Here is a 26,468-nt window from a genome sequence, read left to right as displayed (position 1 = left end):
ACCTGTAGCTTGCCATTGCTTAGCTTGTCACTTGTGAGAAGTTGGCCTGGTATATGATGTTCACTAGTTAAAGTGACCACCTTGTACCATGCCAAGCAACCCTTATGGTGTGGTTGTAAGTCAACCTTTTCGGACTAGCTGCCCTAGTGGTAGCGTAGGCTAAGCAGTCTTTGAGGCTAAACTCGTGAAACGTGTTAAGCAGGCTGTTTTACCAAATGTAACCCCCTTTTATACCAATGAAAGGACACCACACAGGTATATATTCAAAATATATGTATTTATTTCTCAAAGTAACCCCTAGACTCTTTATGAGCACAGGAGCACAAATTGTTAAACAAGAATACGTTAGAATACACAGAAGTTGCACTTTATATGGATAGGCCCTGGTGGCCGCTCAAACCATATACTAAAATAGTGGTATAAGTACCACGAACAGAAAAGGGAAAAGGCCTAGGGCCTCTAGAATCGCTGGGCCTACAAGGAGCTAACTTCAGTTAGTGACCAGGAGGTCCACGGATTGCGTGTGCAGAGCAAATAGTCACACGCAAGCTCCCATAGGTTTTCAATGGGTGCGTAAAAGTTACAAAGTTACTGCAAAAAGGATCTTCCGGATGGACTATGAACTCAAGATTCGAAACACAGACCCTAGAGATGATACTCTACACTTGGGCACCGGAGTGCCAGCTTTACCTCACCCACAGGAAGCGGGTGCATAGGTTTCGAAGTGCGTCGGGTTTCTTCTATCTGTTCAATGGAGCCTGTAGTCAAAGATGCTGCAAGCTATCGGTCCGGAAGAGATGCGGTGGATCCCAGAGTGGATCGGAGTTGTAGAAGACCTGTAAGCAGAGGGGACAGTGTTCACAGTCACTAGCCAGTGACCAGCGTGGCACCAGGTGGGTACCAGGCGGTGTCGGGTGCAAACAGGAAGGAAGGTGTAGCTTGTCTCTGCAGCCACGTGGTCCCTGAAGGTCGACGACGTCCAGGAGTCGGTTCATGAGCTGTCCCACCCAGGCTCTCGCTGTCGGCGATGTCGGCGACTTGATCGAAGCAAACAAGCCTTGGCAAAAGCAATTGTTGTGGAAAACGAAATAAGCTGATGGTTCTGACCAGCAAGGTCAGAGGGACTGCTCCTTTGCAGGGGAGCAAGGGCCAGTCTGGAGCAACCAGACCAGCGGTGTAGTTCTTGAAGTTCGTCGCCAAGATGGCCACTAGCCAGCGGGCTAGCAACCGGTTAGGCGCGTCGAGTGGCAAAATGCAGAAGGGCCCCACGCAGATTGTGGAGATGCTGGAGGGCTCACCTTTGGTGCAGATGCTGCTCGGGTGTTGGGCTTCTCAGGACCCAAAGCACAACTTGGAGGGAGCCTCGGTTGTCGCGCTTGCAGCTTGTCGTGGTCTTTTCAAGATGGCTGGCTCCACGTGTCTCGGTGCCTCCACGGGTTCCTTCTTTTCAGGGACTGTGGATCGGGCGGTGAGAGGTCTGGAGGTCCAGGTCTTGTCAGTCTCTGGGCTCGGGCTCCGGTGGGAGGCGGCGGCAAAGCAGACGTTGATTCGCTGGATGGTGCTTGCGGTAGCAAGGTGGTCACTCCCTGACCACAGGGGAGATTGGCTTCAGTCCTCTGTGCGGCAGAGCGTCGAAGTTCCAGTCTTCTTCTCGTAGTTAACCCCTTCAGTGCCCATGACGAGCTGGACTCGTCATGGGCCGCGGTTGCGCTGTGCCCATGACGAGTCCAGCTCGTCATAGACCCCGCCCGCTAATGAAAGGCGCGGCACAGGGCGGGGAAAGGGGCGGGCACTGAAGGGGTTAAGTTGATTCCAGGATGTCTGAAGTCTTAGGACACAGCTCCTACCTTTAAGCGGTTCTAGGGGCCGGACTACCTGCTAGGTCCCTCCCTAAGGTTGGACCAGGAAGGCGGGTGGTTACACCCCCTATCCTTTGTCCAGCTCGCCCCAGGCCCGGGACTGGTGTGCCCCAGGACCAGATTGAACTGGCATATGCACCGAGGCTCCTTGTGAGCCTCAGGCATGTCTGGTTTCTTTCAAGCCCTACCTGACCAATACACAAAATCCTGTCTGGGGTGGTGCACGCACCTCCCCTGGCAGGAAACCCTTTGTCCACACCTCCCAAGCTGGAAGGACTCCCAGCAGCAGGAGGGCAGACTTGTGTCTGTGGTGGCAGCATCCATTTTGTGGAGCTGAGGCTATGTCTGATTTTACCCGGGTTTCAGGTACTGTACATGTCGTGTCCCTCTAGAAGGGTGGAATGCTAACCCTGTCGCCAGAATTGGCGAGGGGTTAGTATTCCAATTCGTATGACACCTTACTCGACATGTTTTTATAAAGCCAAACCAAAGATAGCATTTAACCGCGAGGTTCATAATGCACTTAAGAGTATATGGTATGACGATATCTGGAAACAGTAGAAGGAAGTTGTTCCGACCACTGCAGACAGGCTCAGCTCATGCCAGAGCACCATCTCACATGGAACCAAGCACTCTTCCTTCAGGATTGTTAAGGCCTGCCATAGGATTGACTTATAGGTTAACATGTGTCCCATTTAAGGTTAGGTATAGGTATACTACACCTAAGTAAGAGGTGGTTACACCAACTTACCCCAGCTGAGTGATCAGCCAGTTGTGTCAAATTTGTTAGGCCAAGCCTGGGGTGGCATAATACATGCTTCAGCCCCTGGCAGGCCTTAGATACACCAATGCCCTGGGTACCTAGTGTACACTGGTACAGGGGCTCACAGGGTGATCCACTTCCAATTGGTTATGCACCTAGGGTGCATAGTGTAAATTTAGTAGAGAGAACAGCAGGCTGAGATCCTGAATGGCAGGATCTCAGGCCAACTAAGTCGAAAAACCAGCTAGACACTAGGCAAAATTTGGGGGTAACCATAGTCAGATATCCACCTTCCTACATCACTCATTACTTGCTTTTTTGTCTTCAGCTTTCATGGGCTTTCCTACCTCTTCTGGTGTTTGTTCATCCCTTGAAGCACTCTACAAGAGTGTTTTGTGTTCCTCATTCTTGCCTGTGAGTTTCCACTCAGATGCCGTTCTTGCTTCCACCATTTCCACCAACCTCAAACTGTTCTAGCTTCCTCACCCTCTTCCGTTTACTCCCTATAAACACTCACCCAGCCTCTACTGTCCGTTTGCTTCCCTCTCCCGTTTGTTTCACCAATTCCTAGGTGCCCCCCCATCATTATCTATGTGCTCCAAATACCCGCCCTCCGTTTACTTCCCCATCCACTCCCACCTACCCTCCTTTGTCTATGTGCTTGCCCATCTCCTCCTGCTCAATGTCCATTGTCTGCGATTCCCCACCCTGACCCTTCGTTGTCAATATACTTCCCCATTGTTGTCTCTCGCTTGTCCTTCTCTTCCCCTCACCTGCATCTGTCTCTCCACCCTTCTTTCTATGTTGCCTAGTCTCCCGCTCACTCCCCGCCACAACCCTTTACCCAGTGGCAGCCAGCGCCAAATAAACCTGGTTGGGGTGAATATTTTGACCCACTACAAGACTCCTAAAACATACAGCACCTACAACAAAATGGAATGAGGTAAAACTGATGGTTCTTCGTGGACGCTCCAAACTGCAGCAACTAGCCAGCACACCTAGAATTCTTCCGGAAATCCAGGCCCTGAAGTGTTTCTCTGCTCTGAGTCCCAGTTACTGACAAGGTGAACACATCAAACAAAGGCACAGAATGGGGAGAGTCAGGCATAATTCTGTTCTAAATAAAATGCGAATTGTTAAACTCCTCACCTCTCCCACAATGTTCTACTTTCAGGACGCAGTCAACGTATGTCCTTTAGTAGAAAGCCAGAGCTCACGTCTCAGACGTCCGCTGGCTCATGCTTAGCTGGTTTACCCTGCAGCAGCATGCTTTTTCATTTTAAAAACATCAACCTTAAACTGAAGTGCACACCACACTGTTATTCCCTGCTGCTGACCACGCCCTCGGCTGCCAATGCTAGCATGAAAAATAAAATGGTAATACATTTTATTCTTCATGTTAGCTGCAATTGATGCGGAAGGGAGAGGCAACGCTCCTCCGTCCTAATGGAGGAACCGCCACTGATAAAGTTTCTCTCTCTCTCTCTCTCTCTCTCTCTCTCTCTCTCTCTCTCTCTCTCTCTCTCTCTCTCTCTCTCTCTCTCTCTCTCTCTCTCTCTCTCTCTCTCTCTCTCTCTCTCTCTCTCTCTCTCTCTCTCTCTCTCTCTCTCTCTCTCTCTCTCTCTCTCTCTCTCTCTCTCTCTCTCTCTCTCTCTCTCTCTCTTCTCTCTCTCTCTCTCTCTCTCTCTCTCTCTCTCTCTCTCTCTCTCTCTCTCTCTCTCTCTCTCTCTCTCTCTCTCTCTCTCTCTCTATATATATATATATATATATATATATACATATATACATATTGCTATATCAAAAAGTGCATTTAGTGCTACTTTTTTATTTAATAATCCATCTCGGATTCGTAACTAAAAAGATGAAAAAAAACGTCACCTCGCGTGAGTGCAGGCACCCAGTTTTGTAGACTAAACTACGCTCTTGCACCTGCATAACACTTTCAAAGTCTAGCTTAGAGATATTTTACTGCATACAAGTTCCTTCAGTATTTTAACAGCCGAATCCAAACCCACGTACAACAATATCCGTATCGTATCTTCGAATGGTTTCTTCTTGCGACTCTCAAGAAAGACACTGATTATGGAAATAACTGAAGCCATGTATACAAATTCTTCCATTCAAAAGAATCTTAACTATTTGTTGATTTGCAAATTTTATTACAACCTCAAAGCAGGAGCAACGGTATACGTGAGCACAAGCATCAAGTGAATAACATGCTTCATTCTGTAGTCGCCCTCTGCTGGCATGAACATGTAATACACTATTAAACTGTCTCAGCAGAGCGGAAAATAAATACTATGCAAACCAACACACATACAGTCAAATCCAGGGCTTTAAATAGGCCGTGTTCTGCCGGTGCTAGGCAGGTGCTGAGACGGGTCCCAATCGGGCTCTCCATTTTTGCCCTCCCTCACAGGATGGAAAAAAATACTCATCTCTGCAGCAGTACCAACATCCACTGCCTTTGATGTAACTTCAAAGAGATTTGTTATAGTTCTTTCACTGACATTTCAGAATTGAAGCATTTTCAATATTATATACAACAAAGCCGAAGTTGTTGCTTATTTATCTTATGCAACTAACAACCATTGGCAAAGCCAATACTCCTGGTTTGTTGTAGGTGTAATGTTACTTGTTGTATTATATATCTGGATGCAATGACAGGAGCAGCAAATTACCAGTCAGGTGGCACACCATGCTAAGCACAGATTTTTAGCTTACATGTTTTAAGCCCTTTGAGAGATCCTCCAGTTTTTTCATCCCACTTAAAGCTCTGGTCAAATCTCATACCATTTAAGTGCTGCATTTTAAGAAACATAACCTGCAAACAGCAGTAAGAATCGCAAAGTGCCCTTAAACTGGCAGCAGCTGCACAGAGGGACGTATTAGTAGGATATGTTTGCTGCAGCCTGGTGTTCTCAATCACCCACAGTAGACATTTTCAGTGTTTACAGCGCACAACAACATTGCTTGATATTTCCTTTTTTTTTTAAATGAAGTTGCAGAATGTAGGAGAGTAGGGTCTGCTTTCTATGTTCACCCCCACTTTTTGCTTTTGCTTTACTGGTTTTCGACTTAGATGTGGCTGTGGGCCTGCTAATCAGACCCACAGCCCTGCTGTTCTCTCTCTAAATTAATACTATGTACTTTAGGTGCATAACCCATTTGGATAGGATCACCTTATTGGCCCCTGTACAGTGTACCCTAGGTACCCAGGGCATAGGTGTACCCTAGGCCTACCAGGGGCTGCAGCATGTATTATGCCACCCCTGGCCTGGCCTTCCATTTTGACACAACTGGCTGATCACTCAGCTGGGGCAAGGTCGTGTAATCACCCCTTGCTTAGGTGTAGTATCCCTATACCTAACTTACATATAGGCACATGTGTACCTATCAGTCACTCCTATGGCAGGCCTTGACAATCCTGGAGGCAGAGTGCTTGGTAACATGTGAGATGGTGCTCTAGCATGAGCTGAGCCTGTCTGCAGCTTTCGGAACCTTGTCCTTATAGCTGTTCTATGATATAGCCTACCATATACTCTTAAAGTGCCTTATAATCTTAGACGGTTATGGTAACTATGGTTTGGCTTTATCGAAACATGTCGTGTAAGGTGTCTAGCACTGTGGAATAATACCCCCATGCCATTTCTGGACATGAGAATATTATTCCCCCCTTCTAGAGGGAAAGACATGTTAAAATCATACTTCAACTGTTAGCCTCTGACCAAAGCCTCAGCATCACAAAATGGATGCTGCTGCCACGACACAAGTCTGACCTCCTGCACCTGGGAGTGATCCCAGCCAGGGAGGCCTGGACAATAGGTTTCCTGCTTGGGGAGGTGCTAGCACCTCCCCAGACAGCCTTTAGTGTATTGGGGCAGAGTGGGCTGAAAGGAATGAGACATGCCTGGGGCACACAAGGTGTTCCTTGCATAGTCCAGTTCAAACCGGCGCTCGGGCACTCCAGCCCCAGCTCTGGCGCGAAACTGGACAAAGGGAAGTGGGTGTAACCACCCCCTCCCAGGTCCCACCCATGAGGCGTGACCTAGCAGGTATCCCAGCCCCCCAGATTAGTATAAGAGTGGGAGTTGGGCCTCAAGACTTTAGATTATCCTGAACCTGCAAAACTGAACAGAAACTCTGGACCTTCGACATTCGACGAAAGAAGAAGACTGAAGAATCTCCCTTGTAGCCAAGGAGTGGCTACCCTGTGCAAACAGGCACCATCAAGAGACTACCCTTTGCTTTGCCCACGTTCTACGAGGAACCGACTGCAGAGCCTGACCAGAGCCTTGACTTCCAGACTTCTCCGACCCTGATCCACATCTACAGCAGAGCTGAGATCCGTGGAGGCGACGAGCGACGTGGGACCGGCTACCTGGAAAAAGTGGCTAGTAACTTAAAGCGCAGCTTCTGAGGTACCCTCGAAGTTGTGCACCGGGGATTGAGAAGCCCCAACCCCAAGCACCATCTGCACCGAAGGTCAGCCCCCCACACTCCACGAGTCCTGCGTGGGGCCCTTCAGCATTTTCCTGCTTGCCGCGTCTGTCCGGTTGCTTGCCCGCTGGCTAGTGGCCTTTGTGACGACGCACCCTGAAATCTTCTGCGCTGGTTTGGCTCCTCCAGACTGGCTCCCGCTTCTCTGCAAAGAAGAAGCACCCCAGACCTTCCTGGTCTGCACCAGAAGCAAGTCCTTCGTTCTTCGTGGGTTCCGCTTGCCAAGGCTTGGTGAGTCCTAGTCCAACTTCGACGCCGCCGACAGCAAGAGCCTTCGTGGGACAGCTCGCCTCCTGGTCCTGGTCGTCCTCGACGCTTCCTGGTCCTCCTGGCTGCAGCGACAAGCTTCACCTTCACCTGCAATCTTCACGACATCGCCTGGTTCCTTCCTGGTTCCACGTGGTCACTGGCTAGTGACCTTGACTCTGTCCCTTCTGCTTGCAGGTCTCTTCTCTTCTTGATCCCAGCCTTGGGATCCACCGGACACTCTTCACTGACTGCCTGTCAGCATCTTTCTTCAGGCATCCATAGGAGTCGACGACGAAAACGACGCATCTTCACCCCTATGCACCCGCAGCCTGTGGGCTAGGTAACTTGGGTACTCCGGTGCTCATCAGGATAGTGACTATCCTAGTGTCTAGTTTTCAAGTCTCAACTTCCTAGCTACTCCGGAAGTGTCCTAAATCTACTGTTTTCTAAACTGTACTATTGCTATTGACTTTTACGCATTACACGTGAGAGTTTCCACTCTGCACACGAATCCCGTGGGCCTCCCACTTCCTAACTAACGCTAGTGTAGTGTAGCCCCAGCGATTCCCTAGGCCTAGGCCTATTCTATTTCCGTGACAGTGGTTCTTATACCACTTACTTAGTATATGGTTTGCGTGGCCCCTAGGGCCTAACTGTATTACTTACCTGTGTGACTTAATGTATGCTTAAATAAGACTGTGTTGTACTTACCTCTAATCTCATAAAGAGTGCTGAGGGTTTGCTTAGAATAAATACACTTTATTTTATATATATATCTGTTGTGGTGTCCTTTCATTTGGTATTCAAGGGATTATATATGGTATCACAGCTGGCTTCACATGCCATTCAGAGTTTAGCCTAAGACTGCTCTTGTCCATGCTACCACTAGGATAGCTGGTCTATAAGGTTGACTTTACAACCAATCACCATAAGGGTATTTGGACTGATATAAGGTGTACACTATAACTAGTGACATCATACATCAGGCCAACTTCTCACACAGAATATTTCTCAGACAGACTTACCGCCAAAGTTGCCTGCAGGACTTCTGACGGTATGGCGTCCTCTTCCTCCTCATCATCACTCTGCGGATCCTGCGAGCAGTAGTGAGTGCTGTAGGCAGAATGCTCCTCTATTGCAGCGATCCAGTCCTAGGGACAATAAAGAACACTTGATGGACACTGGCAGGTAGATGGTCTTTTCTAGTGAGACACGAAGGCGAGCTTTCACAAAACCCTTGCCATTATCCCTCATATAGTACTGAAGGACAAACCTTTGCATTCCTATTGAGCGAAAACGTTTTTTTGACATGTAACATTTTTTACCAAAGCATGATCTTATAAATATAAATACTGTAAGTTTTCACTACAGCCTTTCTGATTTTTTAAATGTTCCTTACAGTCGATGGTTCCTTCCACAAAAGTACTTGGACGCTGACCAGCGGGTTCGGGTTACTTTCCATGAATCTGATCTTGTAGGCAGCGGCAGTCGGATTAAATGTGTTGGTAGCTAAGACTGTCATGGATATTGGTTTCTTTGCTAGAGACTTCCTCTCTTTATGCACTTGAGTGCCCAAACTGGAACTGGGAAAAATGTACTCCGCGAACATACATTGGGGACAAGGTGTGGCAGAGGGAAGGGCCGAAGTAATGAAAAACAGAGTCCGATAGTCAACTTACATATTTATTTTTCAAAACTCTGTCACAAATAAATTGGCAATAAGGACAAGCGGTATAATAAATCTGTTCTGGCTCGCTTAATTGGTCACAAAGAAGCTGTATACAAAATATCTTACGGGGTTAAGGTACCTGTTGCTGCATAGATCTTTATGTGCTCAGCAATTTCCAAGTGATTATAATAAAGCTAAAATAACTCTGGCGGTTCATGCAGCTCCAGGAGGGTTCGAGCAGAGGCCGCCGCTGATGGGGGCCTAAAGGGCCGGTGCCATAACCGACGCAGAGCTTCCCCCCCGGACAAAATCAGTTTTCACGCCACAGAGCAGGGAGCTCTGGCGCCCCCCCCCCCGCTGCGGCGGCCACATAGTCGCCAGCCCCCCTGGCCAATGGGGGGCAGAGGCATTATACAAACCCCCAATGGGGGGGGGGGACCAGGCAAAGGCGGTACAGCATCTGGGGGGGGGATATAAGCACTGCTCCCCCAGGGATGCTCCTATCTGTTGGGGAGCAGCATCGAAAATTGTTGTATTCCTGAGAATCGTGGCGAAGGAGATTGCGGCGAAGCTCTGCCGGCGAGCAGGGTGAGCGGAGGATGAACTAGCGAGGCAAAAGACGACGGGAGCCCACTCCGGCCTCCTCGACGCTAGCGATACCAGCACGGTGGCGGAGGACGACCGGGAGTCCACCCCGGCCGCGTCGATTCCCCAACGACCAGCGCCGCAGCTGAGGACGACCGGGAGACCACCCCGACCGCCTCGATCCCCCAACGACCAGCGCCGTGGCTGAGGACGACCGAGAGCCCACCCCGGCCGTCTCGATCCCCCAACGACCAGCGCCGCTCAGGATGACCGGGAGCGCACCCCGGCTGCCTCGATCTCCCACCGACCAGCCCCGCAGCGGAGGACGACCGGGAGCCCACCCCGGCCGCCTCGATCCCCCAACGGCCAGCGCCGCAGCTGAGGATGACCGGGAGCCCACCCCGGCCGCCTCGATCCCCCAACGACCAGCGCCGCGGCTGAGGACGACCGGGAGCCCACCCGGGCCGTCTCAACGCCCCCATTGACCGGAGGACGACCGGGAGTCCACCCCGACGCCAAGGACGCTACTGCCAGCACCGGACCGGGAGCCCAACTAACTGCGGCCGCGATGTAGGCCAATTGAACTTATCGCGGCGGCTGGACGCCGCTCCCGGTGGTCCGTGACTCCCTCTGGCATAGAGGGAGCTGGCAGTCCCCCGCTTTGAGCAACAGTGACGGGAGGGGCGGAGTAAGCGAAAGTAGCGGGCGCCTGGGGGAGAACAATCCTTAAAGGGGCAGGCACCAATTGCTGGATAACCCACCAGCTTCTAACAGACACTGTGGCCTAATGGTTAATGGCTGAGATGTTTACACTCAAGGTAAAGTGGGCAATACCAGGGTTGGTGTGTCTACATTTAACTAAGGCAACAGTGAGAATTGGCTGGACCAGAGCGGGAATAACAACGCGCGCAGGGCACACTCGCCACAAGGAAAACAGCGTGGCTTGAACTATTCAAAGGCGGTGTACTGCAGACTATTGTGGAAGTATCTTGGTGCATACATGTGCGGCAGCACCACGCAGCATAACCAGCTGCGCCCAAATCCCACTTAAGGGGTTAGACAACAGCGTTTTTGGTGCATTGAAATGCGGCAGCATGCCGCACACAGGCAGCGGCAGCCAGAACGATGGCAAAACGGGGCAAGAAGCAGCAGGAGGACCTCGATGACTTGATGCAGCGGATCAGGGCGGCTTCCGAGGTCCACAGTCACGACTGGCTGGACACCTGCCTACAGGAAGACGGTGAGGGGCCAAGTCACCAGCACCAGACGGTGCACGTCGCACTGGCAGCCAAACAGCAGAGGAGAGTGCCGGCCCAGCTCGCAGGGGCATCTAAGAAGGCCCCCCCAAAGGAAGACCCAGCCACCTGTAGCCAGCACGGCGGCGGCGGGGCCGACCAAGGGGTCAACGGACACAGCGACGAACGGTGAGCATATAAGTCCAATTTTACAGGAATGTTTCAAGACTATGGCACCAAGGTTTCTTCAGGGGTTAGGCAGGCAAGCAGGGTCACCAGGCACAAGGCAGCGTGGGAGGGCCAGATGGGTTAGGGACCCAGGCAAAAGAGGAGAGCTCGGGGCTACCTTGGCATCTGATAGACCCAGGCCACGTGCGAGGGCAGCGATTAGGGTGGCAGAGCATCATGGAGGGGCAGAGCGAGTAAGGGTCGCCCACGATGGCCTGGGGGAGTACTCCCCCCGCGCCCATCCCGCCCCCCCACACTAGCGGTAGCCGACGCATATATGCGCCCCTCACCGGGCCCAGCGTCATTAACGACAAGGGCCACAGGGCTAGCTAGCCTCATACCACCGCCGGTCAAGGAGAGGATTTGGGGGAAGGAGTTCATTGATATGTTTTTCACTCCTGGAGATACAGTTAGAGGGGTTCGGCTTGACCACCTGTGATAAGAAGGATGAAGATAAAAGGGAACGGAGAAAAGAGCGGAAAGAGAGAAGCTTTGATAATTGGCTAAACGCATTCCAGGTCATGGCCTGCATTATAGTGGAGAAATTCCCATGCTGCGCAGCCGACCTCTGGCTATGGGGCGGCATGCAAGTTCCAGCACATCTGCTCTGCCTGTGGAGGGGGGCACCCAGCAGCGGGGTGCAAGAGAGACCACAAGGGGGATAAAAAGGGGAAGCAGAAGCAGTGACATAGGCGTGGGGGACACAGGGGGGTCAGCAGGTATACAAACTTCTAGGCTAGCACGATCCCCCGACAACACAAACCTATTGCGCAAGCTGGCCAACAGTTACCATAACAGGACCGACGCCGCGACCTTGGTCTGTGGTTTTGAAGAAGGTTTTCCCATCCCATTTACAGGCCCCCGCCCGCCAAGCAGCAGCAGGAACTTGAAATCAGCATTGCTGCATCCAGGGGTGGTCACCAAGAAAATAGAGAAGGAGAGGGCACTGGGTAGGATTGAGGGCCCCCTGCCGGACCTCATGGCCAAGGAGCTAGTGATCTCCCCATTGGGGGTTGTCCCCAAGAAGGAACAAGGCCAATACTGGCTAATCCACCACTTATTGTTCCCTGACGGAGCCTCAGTGAATGACGGGATTGACGCAGGGGTGTGTTCAGTGTCTTACTCTACAATAGATGACGCCATCGACTTAGTCAGAGCAACGGGCCCACGGGCCCTCATGGCAAAGGCGGACGTCGAGGCCGCCTTTCGCTTACTCCCAGTCCACCCCACAAGTTTTCATCTGCTAGGGTTCCAATGGGGGGGGGGGCTATACTTCGACAAAGCTATGCCTATGGGGTGCTCGGTGTCATGCGCCTATTTTGAATTATTCAGCACCTATTAGGAATGGGCATTACACGTAAGACACACGGTAGGGGGGATACTACCACTTCTGTTCACAGGCCCCGCAGCATCTCCTGAGTGTGGCGACACCCTAGCAGCATTTAAAAAACTGGCAGGGGAATTAGGGGTACCACTATTAGCTGACAAAACGGTAGGCCCAGCAACAACAATCACCTTTCTGGGAATAGAGCTAGATTCCGTCGTGGCACATCCAGGCTCCCCCCCGGAGAAGGTGGAGGATTTCAGGGGGGAAATCAGGAACCTCTGCGGGTGGGACAAGGCGACACTGTGGGATCTTCAGCGGCTGATTGGCAAACTAAACTTTGCGGCCAGGGTAATACCAGCGGGCAGGGTGTTCGCCAGGCGGTTGACTCAACTGACAAGTGGGCTCACCCACAAGCATCACCACGTCAGGCTGGGAGCGGAGATCAAGAAGGACCTAGCTACATGGGACACGTTCCTGGCAGACTTCAACGGGTTACTTATATGGAGGGAAAGCTGGGTGACCAACAAACAGATTGCGCTCTACACCGATGCATCAGGCAGTACAGGCTTCGGGGCAATCCTAGGCAGGAGATGGTGCGCAGGGGAGTGGCCCGATAGCTGGCGCAAGGCAGGCATGACCAAAAACATCACCTTCCTGGAGCTATTTCCCATCATAGTCGCACTCACGGTCTGGAAGCGCGAACTGCAAAGCATGAAGCTGACATTATGGTCCGCCAAAAAGGGGGTAGTGCAAGCGATTAATAGGGGCACAGCCAGATGCCCGGATACACTTCGACTAAAGCGCAGGTTGGTTAAGTTACAGCTGGAGGGCAACATAGACCTGCGGGCGCGCCACGTGCCAGGGGTGGACAACGAGATCGCAGACGTCCTGTCCCGCGCAAGTATGGAGAAGTTCTGGGAACTGGCACCCGGCGCAGAGTAGGAAATGACTCCTTGCCCGTGCCTCCTGGCGGGATAGATTTGTCAAAGCTGGTCAGCCGAGCCCTCTCCCCGGCAGATGCTAGGAGATACAGAACATACATCAGTACTGTGATGCGAGTAGGAGGGATACAGTCTGTAGGCGACATAGGAGCCACCCGCAGGGCAGCAGAACAGTTCATACAGTGGGCGTTTAACTCCCAGAAGTCTAGGTCATGGACACAAGCCCACCTGTCAGCCGTGGCATACTACTCTAGGTTAGAGACTGGGCTGGACCCCTTGGCCACACACTACACCAAGGCAGCGATGAAGGGGTGGAAGCGAACTGAGGGCGCGAGGAGGGATACCAGACGCCCAATAGACTTCGCCAAACTAAGGACTTTGCTGGGGGATGCTGCAAGACATCACGAATGACAGTTTCGAGCAAAAACTATTCAGGGCAGCCTTCGCCACCGCATTCTTCGGGGCGTTCCACGTCAGCGAGCTGGTAGCTCCTGCGAGGGTGGGCCCGGCAGAAAGCTGCCTACAAGCTGGGGATGTCACACCAAGACTGGGGGAGATAGAGCTGCTACTGCGGCGCTCAAAGACAGACCAAGCTGGCAAAGGGGCGGTGGTGAGGTTGCGGTGCATCGAGGACAGGAAGTGCTGCGCAGTGTGCTGTTTGATTGCTTTCATGGCAATACGCCCGGCCGGCGATGGCCCGCTGTTCAAACATAGGGACCGTACTCGCCTCAGCAATTTCCAGTTCACCTTGATCATGCGCCTCTCACTCAGCAAAGCGGGACTGCCTCCTTTGGTGTTCGGGTCCAATTCATTTAGGCTAGGGGCCGCCACGACAGCCGCGCAGCATGGGATGTCTGAAGCTGGGATACAGGAGGTAGGGAGACGGCGATCAAAAGCATACCGGACTTACACGACACTACCCTGCCTGGACACTTCAATGACCTGTTGTCATTCCTCCAGCAGGAAGGAGACCGCGCTTGGCTTGGGTGGTAGGCCACTCTTTTATAACTCGCATGCACTCCTGGTGGCGGCAGAAGGGGTGCAGGCAAGAACGACTGCCGGCTGACACCTGCATAAGGTGGTTTGGCCAACCGGGAATGAAATGGGAACAGCTGCCGGCGAGGCTCCCGGAACTGAGGGCAGAGGCCGGCAGGCACCCGGACATCCTGATTATACACCTAGGGGGGGGAACGACTTGGCCAAACGAGGTAGGCGAGACCTGCTTCAGAATATACAAAGAGATCAGACGGAGGCGAGCAGAGCATTCCGGGACACCGCCATCATATGGTCGGAACTATTCAGCAGGAATGAATGGCGTGGGGCACATTCACAGAGCGCGGTGGAGAACTCTTTGAAAAAACAACCTCACCGTGAGCAAATTCTGCAGAACCAACGGGTTGGAGTCTGTTAGGCACAGCCTCATCCACACAGGCTGGCACGAGTTCTATGCAAAGGATGTGGTGCATCTGTCCGATAAGGGCATGGGGGTATTCTGGAGCAACCTTTGGGGCGCAATGGCATTGGCGGGTTGCAAATAAAGAAGCCAACAGGGGGGGGGGGGGGGGGGGGGGGGGGAGCCGCAGGAAGACGGAAGCCTCTCTGGCGGCGTGGTGAGAAAACTACAGGGATAATGGTTGGTACGGAGGCACACCGGAGGGCGGTGCGCCAGGATAGGACCACTTACCTTGGGATGCCTTACGGCTAGGTGAGTTGGCCTACCACAAGGGGGTAGCTATCAGAGACGGCGCTCGCTGCCCAGCCCCCGCCGGGTGGCAGGGCACAACAAGAATCGGCAAGGTAGTGAGTTGTTGCCTAACTCCGGGACAAAAAGCTACACCCCTGGAAGGGCAAATCCAACCCAACGAAGCGACGACCCCGTTGGGCCAAGAGACATTACAAGCTTACAAATGACCTATGTTACAAACTGTCAGTCTAATATGCAATGTGTCCAATGTACATATGATTTTTGCAAACACAATGTATAACGAAAACAAAGCAAGACACAAGATGACAGCTCCGCAATAATGATTTATGGCAGGATGTACAACAGTAGGGATATGTATATATGGGTATGCATAATAAACTGCGGCCAACAATGACCACCACATGAGCAAGTCTACGTTGGCTTGTTTATGACAAGGAATCCAGGTATGGAAACCGGGAGTGGGGCAAATGCGGGGGTTATGCGTTTTGTCGCCACACAGTTTTGATTCAAAGTTGCAGTAGGAAGAGTAGCACTATAAAAGAAATACAACCATTTATTTGTTAATTGTGTAAATACTGGGACAGACCAACACATCTGACATTCTTACAGTGCATGCATGTGTGTTACATACAGGGACTGAACAAAGTCAGAAGCATGCCTATCTTAAGTACCTGTGATGTAATAATATGCTGTGCGCCTTCCCCCCTCCGTTCATTTGCAGCTAGGTGTGAGGCTCCAGATAGTTCCCAGCAAGGACACTTAATCAAAAGGAGGCCTAATGACCCCGTAACTTTGGCCTTTGTTTGAGGTTCAGCTGGATTTTAAAATAACAAAGCCCCCTCCACCGCCTGCACATTGCTGCTCAGAACAGAAGCAGACAAAGTCCTAATGCTGCTGAGTGTGTTCCGGTGTCTGAAACACACAGGTTCAGCATACTTCTGGTGGGCCCAACTTCTTGGCAAGGAAGACGGCATCCACCCTGGGAAAGAGTCAGTAGATTCAGTCTACCAGCTTGTACTCTAAACTTATGCCTTGCTTTTGGTAGTAAGAAAGTCTTGGTAGTACAGACAAACCCAATAACTGCATTACGATTTAAATCATGACTTTTTTCTCTTGACCAAGCACTCTTAACATATAATGTCTACAAGTACGGACAATATGTGACTCTTACACCTTATAACTCTCATTGTCTTTTGTAACATTCCTGCACAGTGATTTACACACTTTTATGATTTATTGTCTCTGTGTTTAATGTCAACAGCTGCCTCCAAATCATAGTTTCTCCAAAATACTTGTGAAGTGATAAGCTGTGTGCCTTTGGTTCCATCCATTACATTGGCATCTAGGTGTTAGGCACCAGCTGGTTCCTAGTCATGGTGATACTGGAAACACAAAGGGGTTGATGACTCATTAAATAAGGCCTTCATTTTAGATCCAGCTGAAAGGGAAAATAATGAAGCCCCCTCTCTACCTGCATATTGCTACTCTGAACAGAAAGCAGGCAACGTGCAGGTGCAGCTGCTTTGTATTCTGGTGTCAGAAAAATACACAACATGTTCCGCTGGGTTGGCCGGACCCAAATCAAGTTCAGAAATAACTGCCAGAACCCAGAGTCGTGGGATTCCTCTTATTTCCTGCTCTGGTGCCCAGACAGGAACTCTAGAAAGCATCATTGCCTAGACAACAGGGGGCACTACGAAAACTGATAAGGACAAAATGGTGACTGAGCCGCCCCAGTAAGCAATGGCCATGAAGAGGCTTACAGAAAAGCAGTTCTGAAGTCCAGACGGGATTCGGGAACGTAACAATGCTGCACTGACTTATCATGGTCCAAGCGCCTCTGAATCACTTTACTCATGTGTAATGATCACCTTTGGAAACGTTTTGGAAGTCGATTACAGACAGTGAATTCAACTGTGGATCTTTGAGATTTAACTTTATCGAATCAAGGCAGTTAGTCATATAATCAACCTAGAGTGATATATCTGTCTCTTTAGCGACCTGCTTCCTACATTTGAAATAAACTGCCTGTATGTTCTTGAGAGAAGCCTTGGGAAAGTCCGGGAGGACGAAACACGCATCGGCTGCCGTTTGTTTTCTTCACTGGAATAAAAGTGAATGACTAGACACTTCAACAGCTGTGGATTACTTATTGGAATTCCATCCTTTAAACTGTATTGTTTGACTGTACCTCTTTCGCTACATGACTAATTAAGGAAAAAAGTGACACTGCTCTGGTGTGCTTCGGTGCATATGGTAGATCGCAAGTATCACTTATCTAACTGTAGACAAAACACAAAGGACGGATCAGGCCAGCTCTTGCCAAAATTATATCTGTACTTTCGAACTCTCAGGGCGCGTCAGCCTATTCACGTACCTTGAGTTTGGTTTGCCTGTCTAGGGACATACTTATAGGAAGTGCAAAACTTATGTGTCGAGAGATGCACACAGAGTGAATGACAACAATAAATCTTACCCTGATGTATCAAACTCCAAGTAAGTAATATATTGATGAACGATGATACTTCTAGGAGGTATGATGGTGCGGGACTAAGAACTAAAAAGCACTAGAGGGTCAGGGTGAAAGTAGGGCCATTTGAGAGTTTGCTGTTTCAGGTATGACAGCTGATCTTAATATCTTGTTGAAGGCAGAAACTACAACCACTATAAAAGTGCTGATAAATGTCACAAGCTCGAGAATCCTTGAGTCTTCATACAGCAGGACGAGGAAATGATTACCAGTCACCATTGCTCCAAACAAATCAACAGCTACCACTTGCCAAGGAATGAGTTAGCAGGGACATCACCAGGTCTCTTGCTTAGACTGCTCCACAGACACTGACACACATAGCAGACTTTGTGCTCTTCTTCCACAAGTTCATTCAGAAAAGGAAACCTTTACTGTCTCCAAAAGCATTTTGTGGCAAAAGATCTCGGGTGCCTTTGTGTGGCTGGTCGACAACTGTTCTCAGAGGCTTGGGAATGACTAATCATGTTCCTTTAAGTTCAAGTATTAAAAAACTGCCTTTGAGCACACAATTAAAAGTCCACAATAATTGTATAAACATTCCATCCTTAAATTAGATTTTTAGAATTGTGTTTTATCGAATGGCGTATCGCCTATGTCTTCAGCAGGGCTTGATCAATTATGGCTGATTTTGAGCCAGTATGAAATATATATCCATATGGACAGCAATTCTATCTCTTAAGTGTCCAGTAACATTGCAACAGGGATTACTCCAGACTTATAGAGTAGCATGTAATACTATGGCATTCAGTATTACATGCTACTCGAAGTCGAGAATACTTCCCAGGGCAAAGTCAATGACGGATCACCCCAAACTTTCCATGCAGAAACTAGACCTGTAATGGCTGCCACTGATGACATCATCCAAGCTTCTTTTGTACACATTGCTCTAGAAACGGGTATAACATAAGAGCTATTAAAGTAAGTGCAAAATAGCTCATAATAATATGAAGCCTCATTACTGCTATCATACACACAAACCTCATAGGTTAAGCAAGCATGTGTTATGTGCAACATTGACCCTATACCAATACACTTCATGGGTAGCTGAGTTCATGTTGACTATGAACCATAGATAAAATCCATCCTTCAACGGTGTTCAATCTGTACACAACTCTTCAGGGAAAACCAACTTCCTCCAGATACTGAAGCCCTGTTACGTAACTAATGCCCTACTACGGACAGTCTTTACCTGTATCAAACCCCTGACAGTCACTGAACCTACATTGAGAATTAAAGTCGATATACATAGAAAAGCGGGTACTCTATAGAGAGAGTTTACTCTCTACCACACAGTTTGCAGACAGTGAAACTCTCATAAGAAATACACCAAAGAGTATGAACAAGTGTCTAGTAAGAGCAGTGTACACTCTATGCAAACCATGTCCTCAGAGCGACAATTCACTTAAAATAACCAAGGTCTGAGGGTGCTAAAGATCATCCTACCTGCAGCCTTCATACTGTGGTGAAAACTTTACAGTTAGCTCACCTTTTGAAGCAAAACAAGCACATGTACATAGTTTAGTACCTGGTGCACAGAGTCTTCTATGTTAAGTACACACTGTCCTGCTGAGACGATTGTCTAATAACTATAGGCTGCTTACACTACTTAGTATGTAGTACACAGAATCTTTGCCCTGCTGGAAACGTTTTCTGCAGTACCAAAAAACTTGTGTGGAACATAATGAACACAAGTCAACGGTCATCTGCAAACAGAGTTACTCTTCAATACAAAGATTTATAACGTGTTCAATACCTCTACACAACTATGGTCCATTAAAAGAACATGCGTTTTGTAAACTCTTTCACAGATTAACTGGACACAGGCTGTACACAATTAGGTAGAAAAGTAAAACTGTAGTTACCCGCCACTATGTAAACTATAAAACAAACTAACACACTCATTGGATGATGTAATTTGAGATGTCATATGACATCAGTGATGTCATAGAACATGTCATAAGTGATGTAATATGTGAGGTCATAAGCAGTGCATTGCGGGTGCACAAGTTCGATTTTTTTTAAACACACCTAACTATAATGTTACTTTAACCTTTCTTTTTTTCAGTGAATATCTAGTTTTTGTTTTTTTAACGGTAAAGTAATATTTTATTACCCTATCCGAAGTCAACCCCCGTCACGCATGGCGTGCAGCCAGGCCCTGGGGCAAACCCTCCACAGGCAGCCAACCTCCATGCTGCTCACAACATTTGCCCGTGCACAGCAGAGGGCTGGCACCAGGGTCTGACCTGCACTCAGGTCCTGTGACCAACCCACCCGGAGGTAGCAGACCCTCCCTCACCCCCTCCCCCCACATCTGCAGGCAGCCAACCCCACAGTGAGTATGGCCTTTCGTCTCATGCGGCATGGGGTTGGCCCTGCATTAGACCCTCCGCAGGAAGTCACCCGGAGGCTCTCAACCCCACGCTGTGACCAGCCTTTCATTTCGCTTAAAGCTCCCTACAGGCAGCCAAAGCTGCACGCTGTGGCCCCCAGGGCCTGAGATGGTTCAGGGAGAGGGGCCCGCATGACCTCCGTCTAATTTTTGAATTATTTTGGCCTGGAGTGAGCTCCCCGGAGCCTATAATGGCATGGGGGGGGGGAGGCACACATCCCCCCCCCATTAGGCCTAGGGGGCAGGGTATATTTAACTTGCCCCCTTATATTATGGTTGCTTTTACATGTTCACAGGGGACTAAGTCCCCAAGTCCTGCAATGGTTGGCAGCAAACATTTTCTCATGTTGCTGGCAGCCATCAGGGCGCTCGCTCAAGGAAAAAAAGGCTTCCTGGGTCAATTAGAACGCTCCATTTTTAAATTGGCACCCCTGTGTACCTCTTGCGAGCCTTTTGTGAAACCAACCATCAAGATATACAAATATTTTTGTACCTTCATTTTTCAAAACTAATTTACACCAAATCACAATCTGCGGACCAAGATCTAGCTTCCTGCTAAATTTGGTGTAATTCCTTTCTGCAGTTTTTGTTGTAGTGATTGTTGAAGAAGTCTGTAGAAAATGCATGGGGATTTTGAGTTTTGGGACCCCTCTTTTCGCCGGGCCTCGATTGATGAATCACTCAGAAACATGCATGAACTAGACACAAAAGAGCACTTTTTGGAAAGCTGGAGATTCGTCAAACAATGCTAAAGTTATAAACAAAATAAAAAAGGCATCTCCAATAGAAACGCCAACCTAACTAGAACTACCCCATGGCGACCACCGTATACATACATTTCCACACACTGAATACACAAAAGTATAAAGATTAGCTATAGTTAGGTGAAAATGTCAGTTAAAACATTATATTTTAAACTAAAAAAACACAGTGAAATTCGGCAGTTGTAGTTAACTGAAGTTACTAGAACTCGCAACCCGACCATGCACAGTGTTCAGCAATGATATAATTTCCGACATCATCAAAGATGTGATCAATGTGGTCATAGAACATTTCATGAGCGATGTAACATGTGAGATCATAAGCAGTGAATGGAAGGACACGAGTTATAGTTTCATCAGTTAATTACAACTGGAGAATTTCAGTGTACTTTGAGTTTAAAATGTTACATTGTAACTAGCATTTTCATCTAATTGTAGCGTCACTTAAACCTTCGTGTTTTCAGTGAATCCGTATTTGTTTTTTTACTAGAAAGTAGGATATTATTACCACAACTAAATATAACAGCACTTTAACCTTCGTTTTTTCAGTGAATTTCTATTTTTGTTTTATAACATAATGTAAGACTTTAGTATTATACGTAACTGTCAACCTCGCACCGCAGATAATCTTTGGTTGTGCACAGCGTGGGCTTAGCCATAGGACCTGACATATGGGTGGCCAATCCCTCATTACAAATGGCCTTTGGCCATGCTTGCACCCAACTCCTCACAGGCGGCTAACCCCTCACCACACACAGTCCCTGGCTTTTTTTTATAAAACATTTCCTGTACACCCACAAGGTTCTCTTGGGAGCACAGGGGGCCGCACTGGCTTCCGAGAGACTTCCATGGGATTGCAGCAACCTTTGAAACGCTATTTTCTCAATTTTGACCCCAGGAGTGCTCGCTCACTGATCTGCCCTACCATTGCTATGGGGTCAGGGTATACCTACCATGCCCCCTTATTTCTGAACTATTTTTGATTTTCAGGACCAACGTTTCTCTTTGTGTTGCAGCCAGCCCATCCGATGGGGGGAGGGGGTGGAGCAAACAGGTTTTTCCGTGCAAATTTCCATTGGAAAACTGAACAGTGATACTGGAAAAAATGGCTGAACAGAATTACACCAAATCTAGCAGGAAGATAGTTCTTTATTCAGAAAGTGTGCTTTTTGTGATTTGGTGTAAATCTGTTCAGTAGTTTGAGGAATAAAGGTTCAAAATGTATAGATATCAGAGTGTGGCAAATACATTTGACTGACAGGCAGCAACTTGGTTCACTAAAAACGTTGTTGTGGTTTGACAAATCTTCACAAACCCTTTAAAAAATATGTTTGTCCACCTCAGTTCCTACTTGGAATGTTTCTGAGGGATACTTAAAGCGGGCAGAGTAAAACAAGGGGGTCCCAAAATTCAATTTCCAATTAGGGCTTTTAACAGCGCTAAATGGCTAAATAGAATTACACTAAATTTGGCAGAAAGTTAGATCTTTGCTAAGCAAGCATGCATTTTGTGATTTGGTGTAAATCAGTTCAGTAGTGTTTGAGAAATTAATGTTCAAAATGGTTTGATATCTGGACTGTTAGAATTAAATTTACAAATTCAAGCCTTCTGAGTGACAGCAAAGTCTTTTTTCAGAGCGAGCACTCTGATTGGCTGGCTGTAACAGGAAAAGAAATGGTGCAGTGGCCATTACAGGGCTTGGGCCTCAGTCCTATAAATGTTTTCACATAAGGACATACATCCCTAGCCCTTTTGGGGGCTGGGAGGTGTAGAAGTACCTCTGTGGTTCCAAAATTCTATATTTCTAAAAATGTGTTGTGCAATCCTGTGGGGGATCCGCAGAACAGAGCGAAAAGATTTAAAAAACATAAGAAATGCAGGACACCACATTTTGGTTTTAAATACCCTTGGAGCGGGCCAGGACCCGGGTGTCGGCACATTTAATCTAATAATGGAGAGAGAGCATGCATGGTGCTCCCCTCATGGAGTATACTATTGTTCTATGGGGCCCCATCCCCAGGGGAAATGATGACTGCAGTCTTGGGGACCACATCCGCAAGGACAGAGTGACTTCTAGTTTTTACCTGCATGCAAGATGGTGAGCAAAACAGTACCTTTCACTCACTGGGTAGGAGCCAAGGAAAAAAGGCTGCTCCCAACCAGGAAGCACACAGAAAATGTCCTATGAGGCTGCATGGGATCCAGCAACAAGGGCTGCTTCCGGCAAGTCAGTGGGAATGCAGGGACCTTTGGCTCCCCTCATGAACCCCAACAATTAAATAAGTAGTGGGTGTCCTGAGTGAGGCCGGGTATCCCCCAAAAAAATAAATAAGCGTCCAGATCTGCTCATTTATTATCCACTGCTCCAAGTCAGGAGCACTCCATAATGCTTATCGTATACTAATTTGCATGTTTCTTCCTACGTTCTTGTGGCCTAATCTGGGCAGAGGCACCATCAATATGTTACACAAGTGTTCTTGTCGGCTGCCGGGAGAGCATCGTCCCCTCCCAGAATTCATGTTTGAAAGTAACCCTATGTTTCTTGGGTCGTATACAACGTGATTCAGGAGAAGTGGAATGTGTTTACCTTTATATGAACTGATGACCCCTTGAGAAACCCAATAGGCTTCCCTTGTATACTGAGGTGGTCACCTCTCAACTAAGCCACTAGGCTTACCTTTTATATATTGCTATGGAGACCCCTTGAGACAGTCAGTAGACCCGCATTATTCAGAAGCACACCCCTTTATAACTTTAGCAGGCCGTGCCAGGGGGGTTGGGGTGGAGGGCTTGTCTGTCACAATCCATTGATGTTATAGTTAGGTATGGTAGTAAGGAACAAGTTACTTACCCTTGGTAACGATGTATCTGGTAGAGACACAGTCTAGCCGCAGATTCCTTAACTTAGAATATCCCCCCAGGCGTCAGACTGGATCTGGAAAAACCTTTTTCCCTAGCAGTACCTCTGCACGCCGGGGGGCGGCGTCGCCCGGCTCCGTCTTGACGTCGTCCATGGAAGTGATGTCAATGGAGCCATATAGGTCCCCCTTCCCGGGCGTGCTGACGTCAGTTTTCTTGTGGGAATCTTTTCCGCGCCACAACGCAGAGCCACTACACAAACTGTGAGAGTATAGGAACAGTGTGCGGAAAAAGAACAAAAATATGTGAAACAATAAGAACAAGAGACCATAGAATGATGAGAACCCTCACCACGTGAAAAGGGTACTCAACACTTGAGGGACCATGTTGTAAAAGTGCTCAATACTTGAAGGAACGGAGGGGAGCGAACAAAGCACCCGTCACTAAAAACAGTCTCGGCCAAGCGGAGAACCGCGCCCCTCCGAAGAGGCAATGGCATTGGAAATGAATGGCATGACAAACGAAGGACAGTTCGCAACCACAGAATGGAACTGTATGAAAGACAGTCTGTAACCACAGGACTTAACTGTAAAGGACAACAAGACTGGAACAACATGTCTTATGGCGAATGACCAAAAGTGAGCAACAATAGAGAACGTCCACTACGCTCCCCACAATGACCTATGAACTGGAACATCGGCAAATAGAACCTCAACCCAATCGATTGCAGCATAAACAAGGAGAACCCAAGGCAATGGGGGGGGGGGGGGGGGAGACTAGGGCGGAGGGAGGGTGGAAGAACATGAGAATCTCCACGCCAGAGAACCAGGGCGGAGGAGCACTGAAAGCACGTAACCTAGCCACCCAAATCGAGAAAGGGTGGAGAGTCAATGTGCCAGAACAGAACAACACACCCTGCCCCAGAGGTAGGTGAACCAGTGTACCCCTCAAGAAGGCCAAGGCCACTTGTAAGGAGGCCAGTGGGCAGAACCCCACCTGGAGGCCGTCGCAGAACGGGGAGGATGGGTGGGCATTAAGGAATCTGCAGCTAGACTGTGTCTCTACCAGATACATTGTTACTGAAGGAAAGTAACTCGTTCATCTGACCCATCTAGCCACAGATTCCTTAACTTAGAATAGATACCAAAGCCATACCCCATTGGAGGAGGGTCTGCAACTGAAAGCCTACCAAGTTCCAAAGAGAACTAAGCCGTCAATAATATTGACCAAAACATGGTGTGGACAGCAAATGCCAGCACGGCTAACACCAGACCAAGGAAGCTCCGCAGGAGAGCTATAAAAAAAGGGGAGACAAAGGCACCACAACCCTGCAGAGAACAGACGAGACCTCACTCATCCAGGCAGGAACGAAAGAAAGACACGGAACCAACAAGGTCAGTACATAATGGAAGAAAGTGTATAAACTTCTGCAATAAGAAGTTCAACTGAAAAGGAACAAGACAGTAGGTCAGCGTCAGAGCAGACAAACTAAGCATACATTACAGTGGATGACAAGAAAGGAAGGTGAGGGAACAATGTCACCATCCCTAGATATACAGAACTGTGGCTACCAGAAGAAACAAGCATGTGGATAACAGGATACACACAAGGAGACCGTGAGTACCATGAGAACTACAGCACACTTATGCAAAAACTCTTGAACTGAGGCATCAGGTAGTCAACCGTACCCAGAGGTATTAACGGTGAAGGAAAAACCGGGGAGACACAGAGGGCTCGCGCTCATAAGAGAGATTTGGGGTAAAGACCCCAAATACTAGGGCAAGTGAAAACCTAATAAGCGTGCTCCGTTACTGTGAATAGGACACACACACACACGCACCCACCCCCCCCATCCTTGTGGGGACTATGTGTGAACACCTGCCTTGTGGGGACTAACCTTTCCCAATGTTTTAAATACATACCAATAACAGAAAAATGTTAAGAAAAAATTCATTATATAGGATCCTGCTTCAAATCTGCAAATATATTGTTATTTAATTGTGTGCACAGCACCATCCTTGTGGGGAATTGAATACGCGCTACCATCCTTGTGGGGACCTAGTCCGTAACACTATTTGTGATTGAATACAGTTGAAGGCACATGGCTAAATGTTTATTTTATCAACAATATACACAAACAACATTATAATCTAATCATATATGAATTACTGCATATATACTAGGGGTATACATTAAAGACAGATTCTGTTATTGTGCCAGAAAATATCATATCACGTTTAAAGAAAGGCACTTAAAGCTGTATTTAACCTATTAGTGCTTAAAATCTTAGGAGCTAAGGGAACTAACACAAATAAATTAACATATGGAACTGAAGAATATGGTCAAGTGGAACCCTGAGCTTGATTAGCTGCTAACATTTTTGCCAAAATAGATGTTCAAGTCCCCACAGAGATAGTGGGTGAAGATCATTGTGTTTAATTCTCCATAGAAATAGTGTGTAAATTCAAAGCTTAAATCCCATTATTCAGAGTGTAAAGCTAATGATGTTCAAGTCCACACAGAGGTTGGGTGTAATTATAGGAATGCTCAAGTCCCCACAGAGATGGTATGTTATAATAGCGATGTTCAAGTCCCCACAGAGATAGTGTGTTGTTATAGAGATGTTCAAGTCCCCACAGAGATGGTGTGTTATTATAGTGATGTTCAAGTCCCAACAAAGATAGTGTGTTATTACAGTGTTGTTTAAGTCCCCCCAAAGACAGTGCATGAAGGTGATTGTGTTTAAGTCCTCATTAAAATAGGGCCCAATTCACAAAGGTAAACTTTGACAAAAATTCTAACTTTACTACTTGTCAGTATTCACAAAGGTAAATTTAGAGCAAAAGTCTAACTTTACTAGTTTTC

General features: G+C 48.4%; 1 protein-coding gene across 2 annotated transcripts in view; it reads right to left on the bottom strand.

Annotated features, from left to right (window-relative positions):
• Positions 1–26,468, bottom strand: part of OSBPL1A (oxysterol binding protein like 1A) — a 1,951,189-nt gene that overhangs the window by 1,292,238 nt on the left and 632,483 nt on the right. For both annotated transcript variants that reach the window (XM_085605749.1, XM_085605748.1), the window contains exon 13: positions 8,397–8,522. In XM_085605749.1, the coding sequence (XP_085461875.1) occupies positions 8,397–8,522 (126 nt within the window). The remainder of the gene's footprint in view (positions 1–8,396; positions 8,523–26,468) is intronic.

This window comes from Triturus cristatus, chromosome 5_1, assembly GCF_964204655.1.
Source record: "Triturus cristatus chromosome 5_1, aTriCri1.1, whole genome shotgun sequence".
Taxonomy (NCBI): domain Eukaryota; kingdom Metazoa; phylum Chordata; class Amphibia; order Caudata; family Salamandridae; genus Triturus; species Triturus cristatus.
This window is presented reverse-complemented; position numbering and strand designations above follow the sequence as displayed.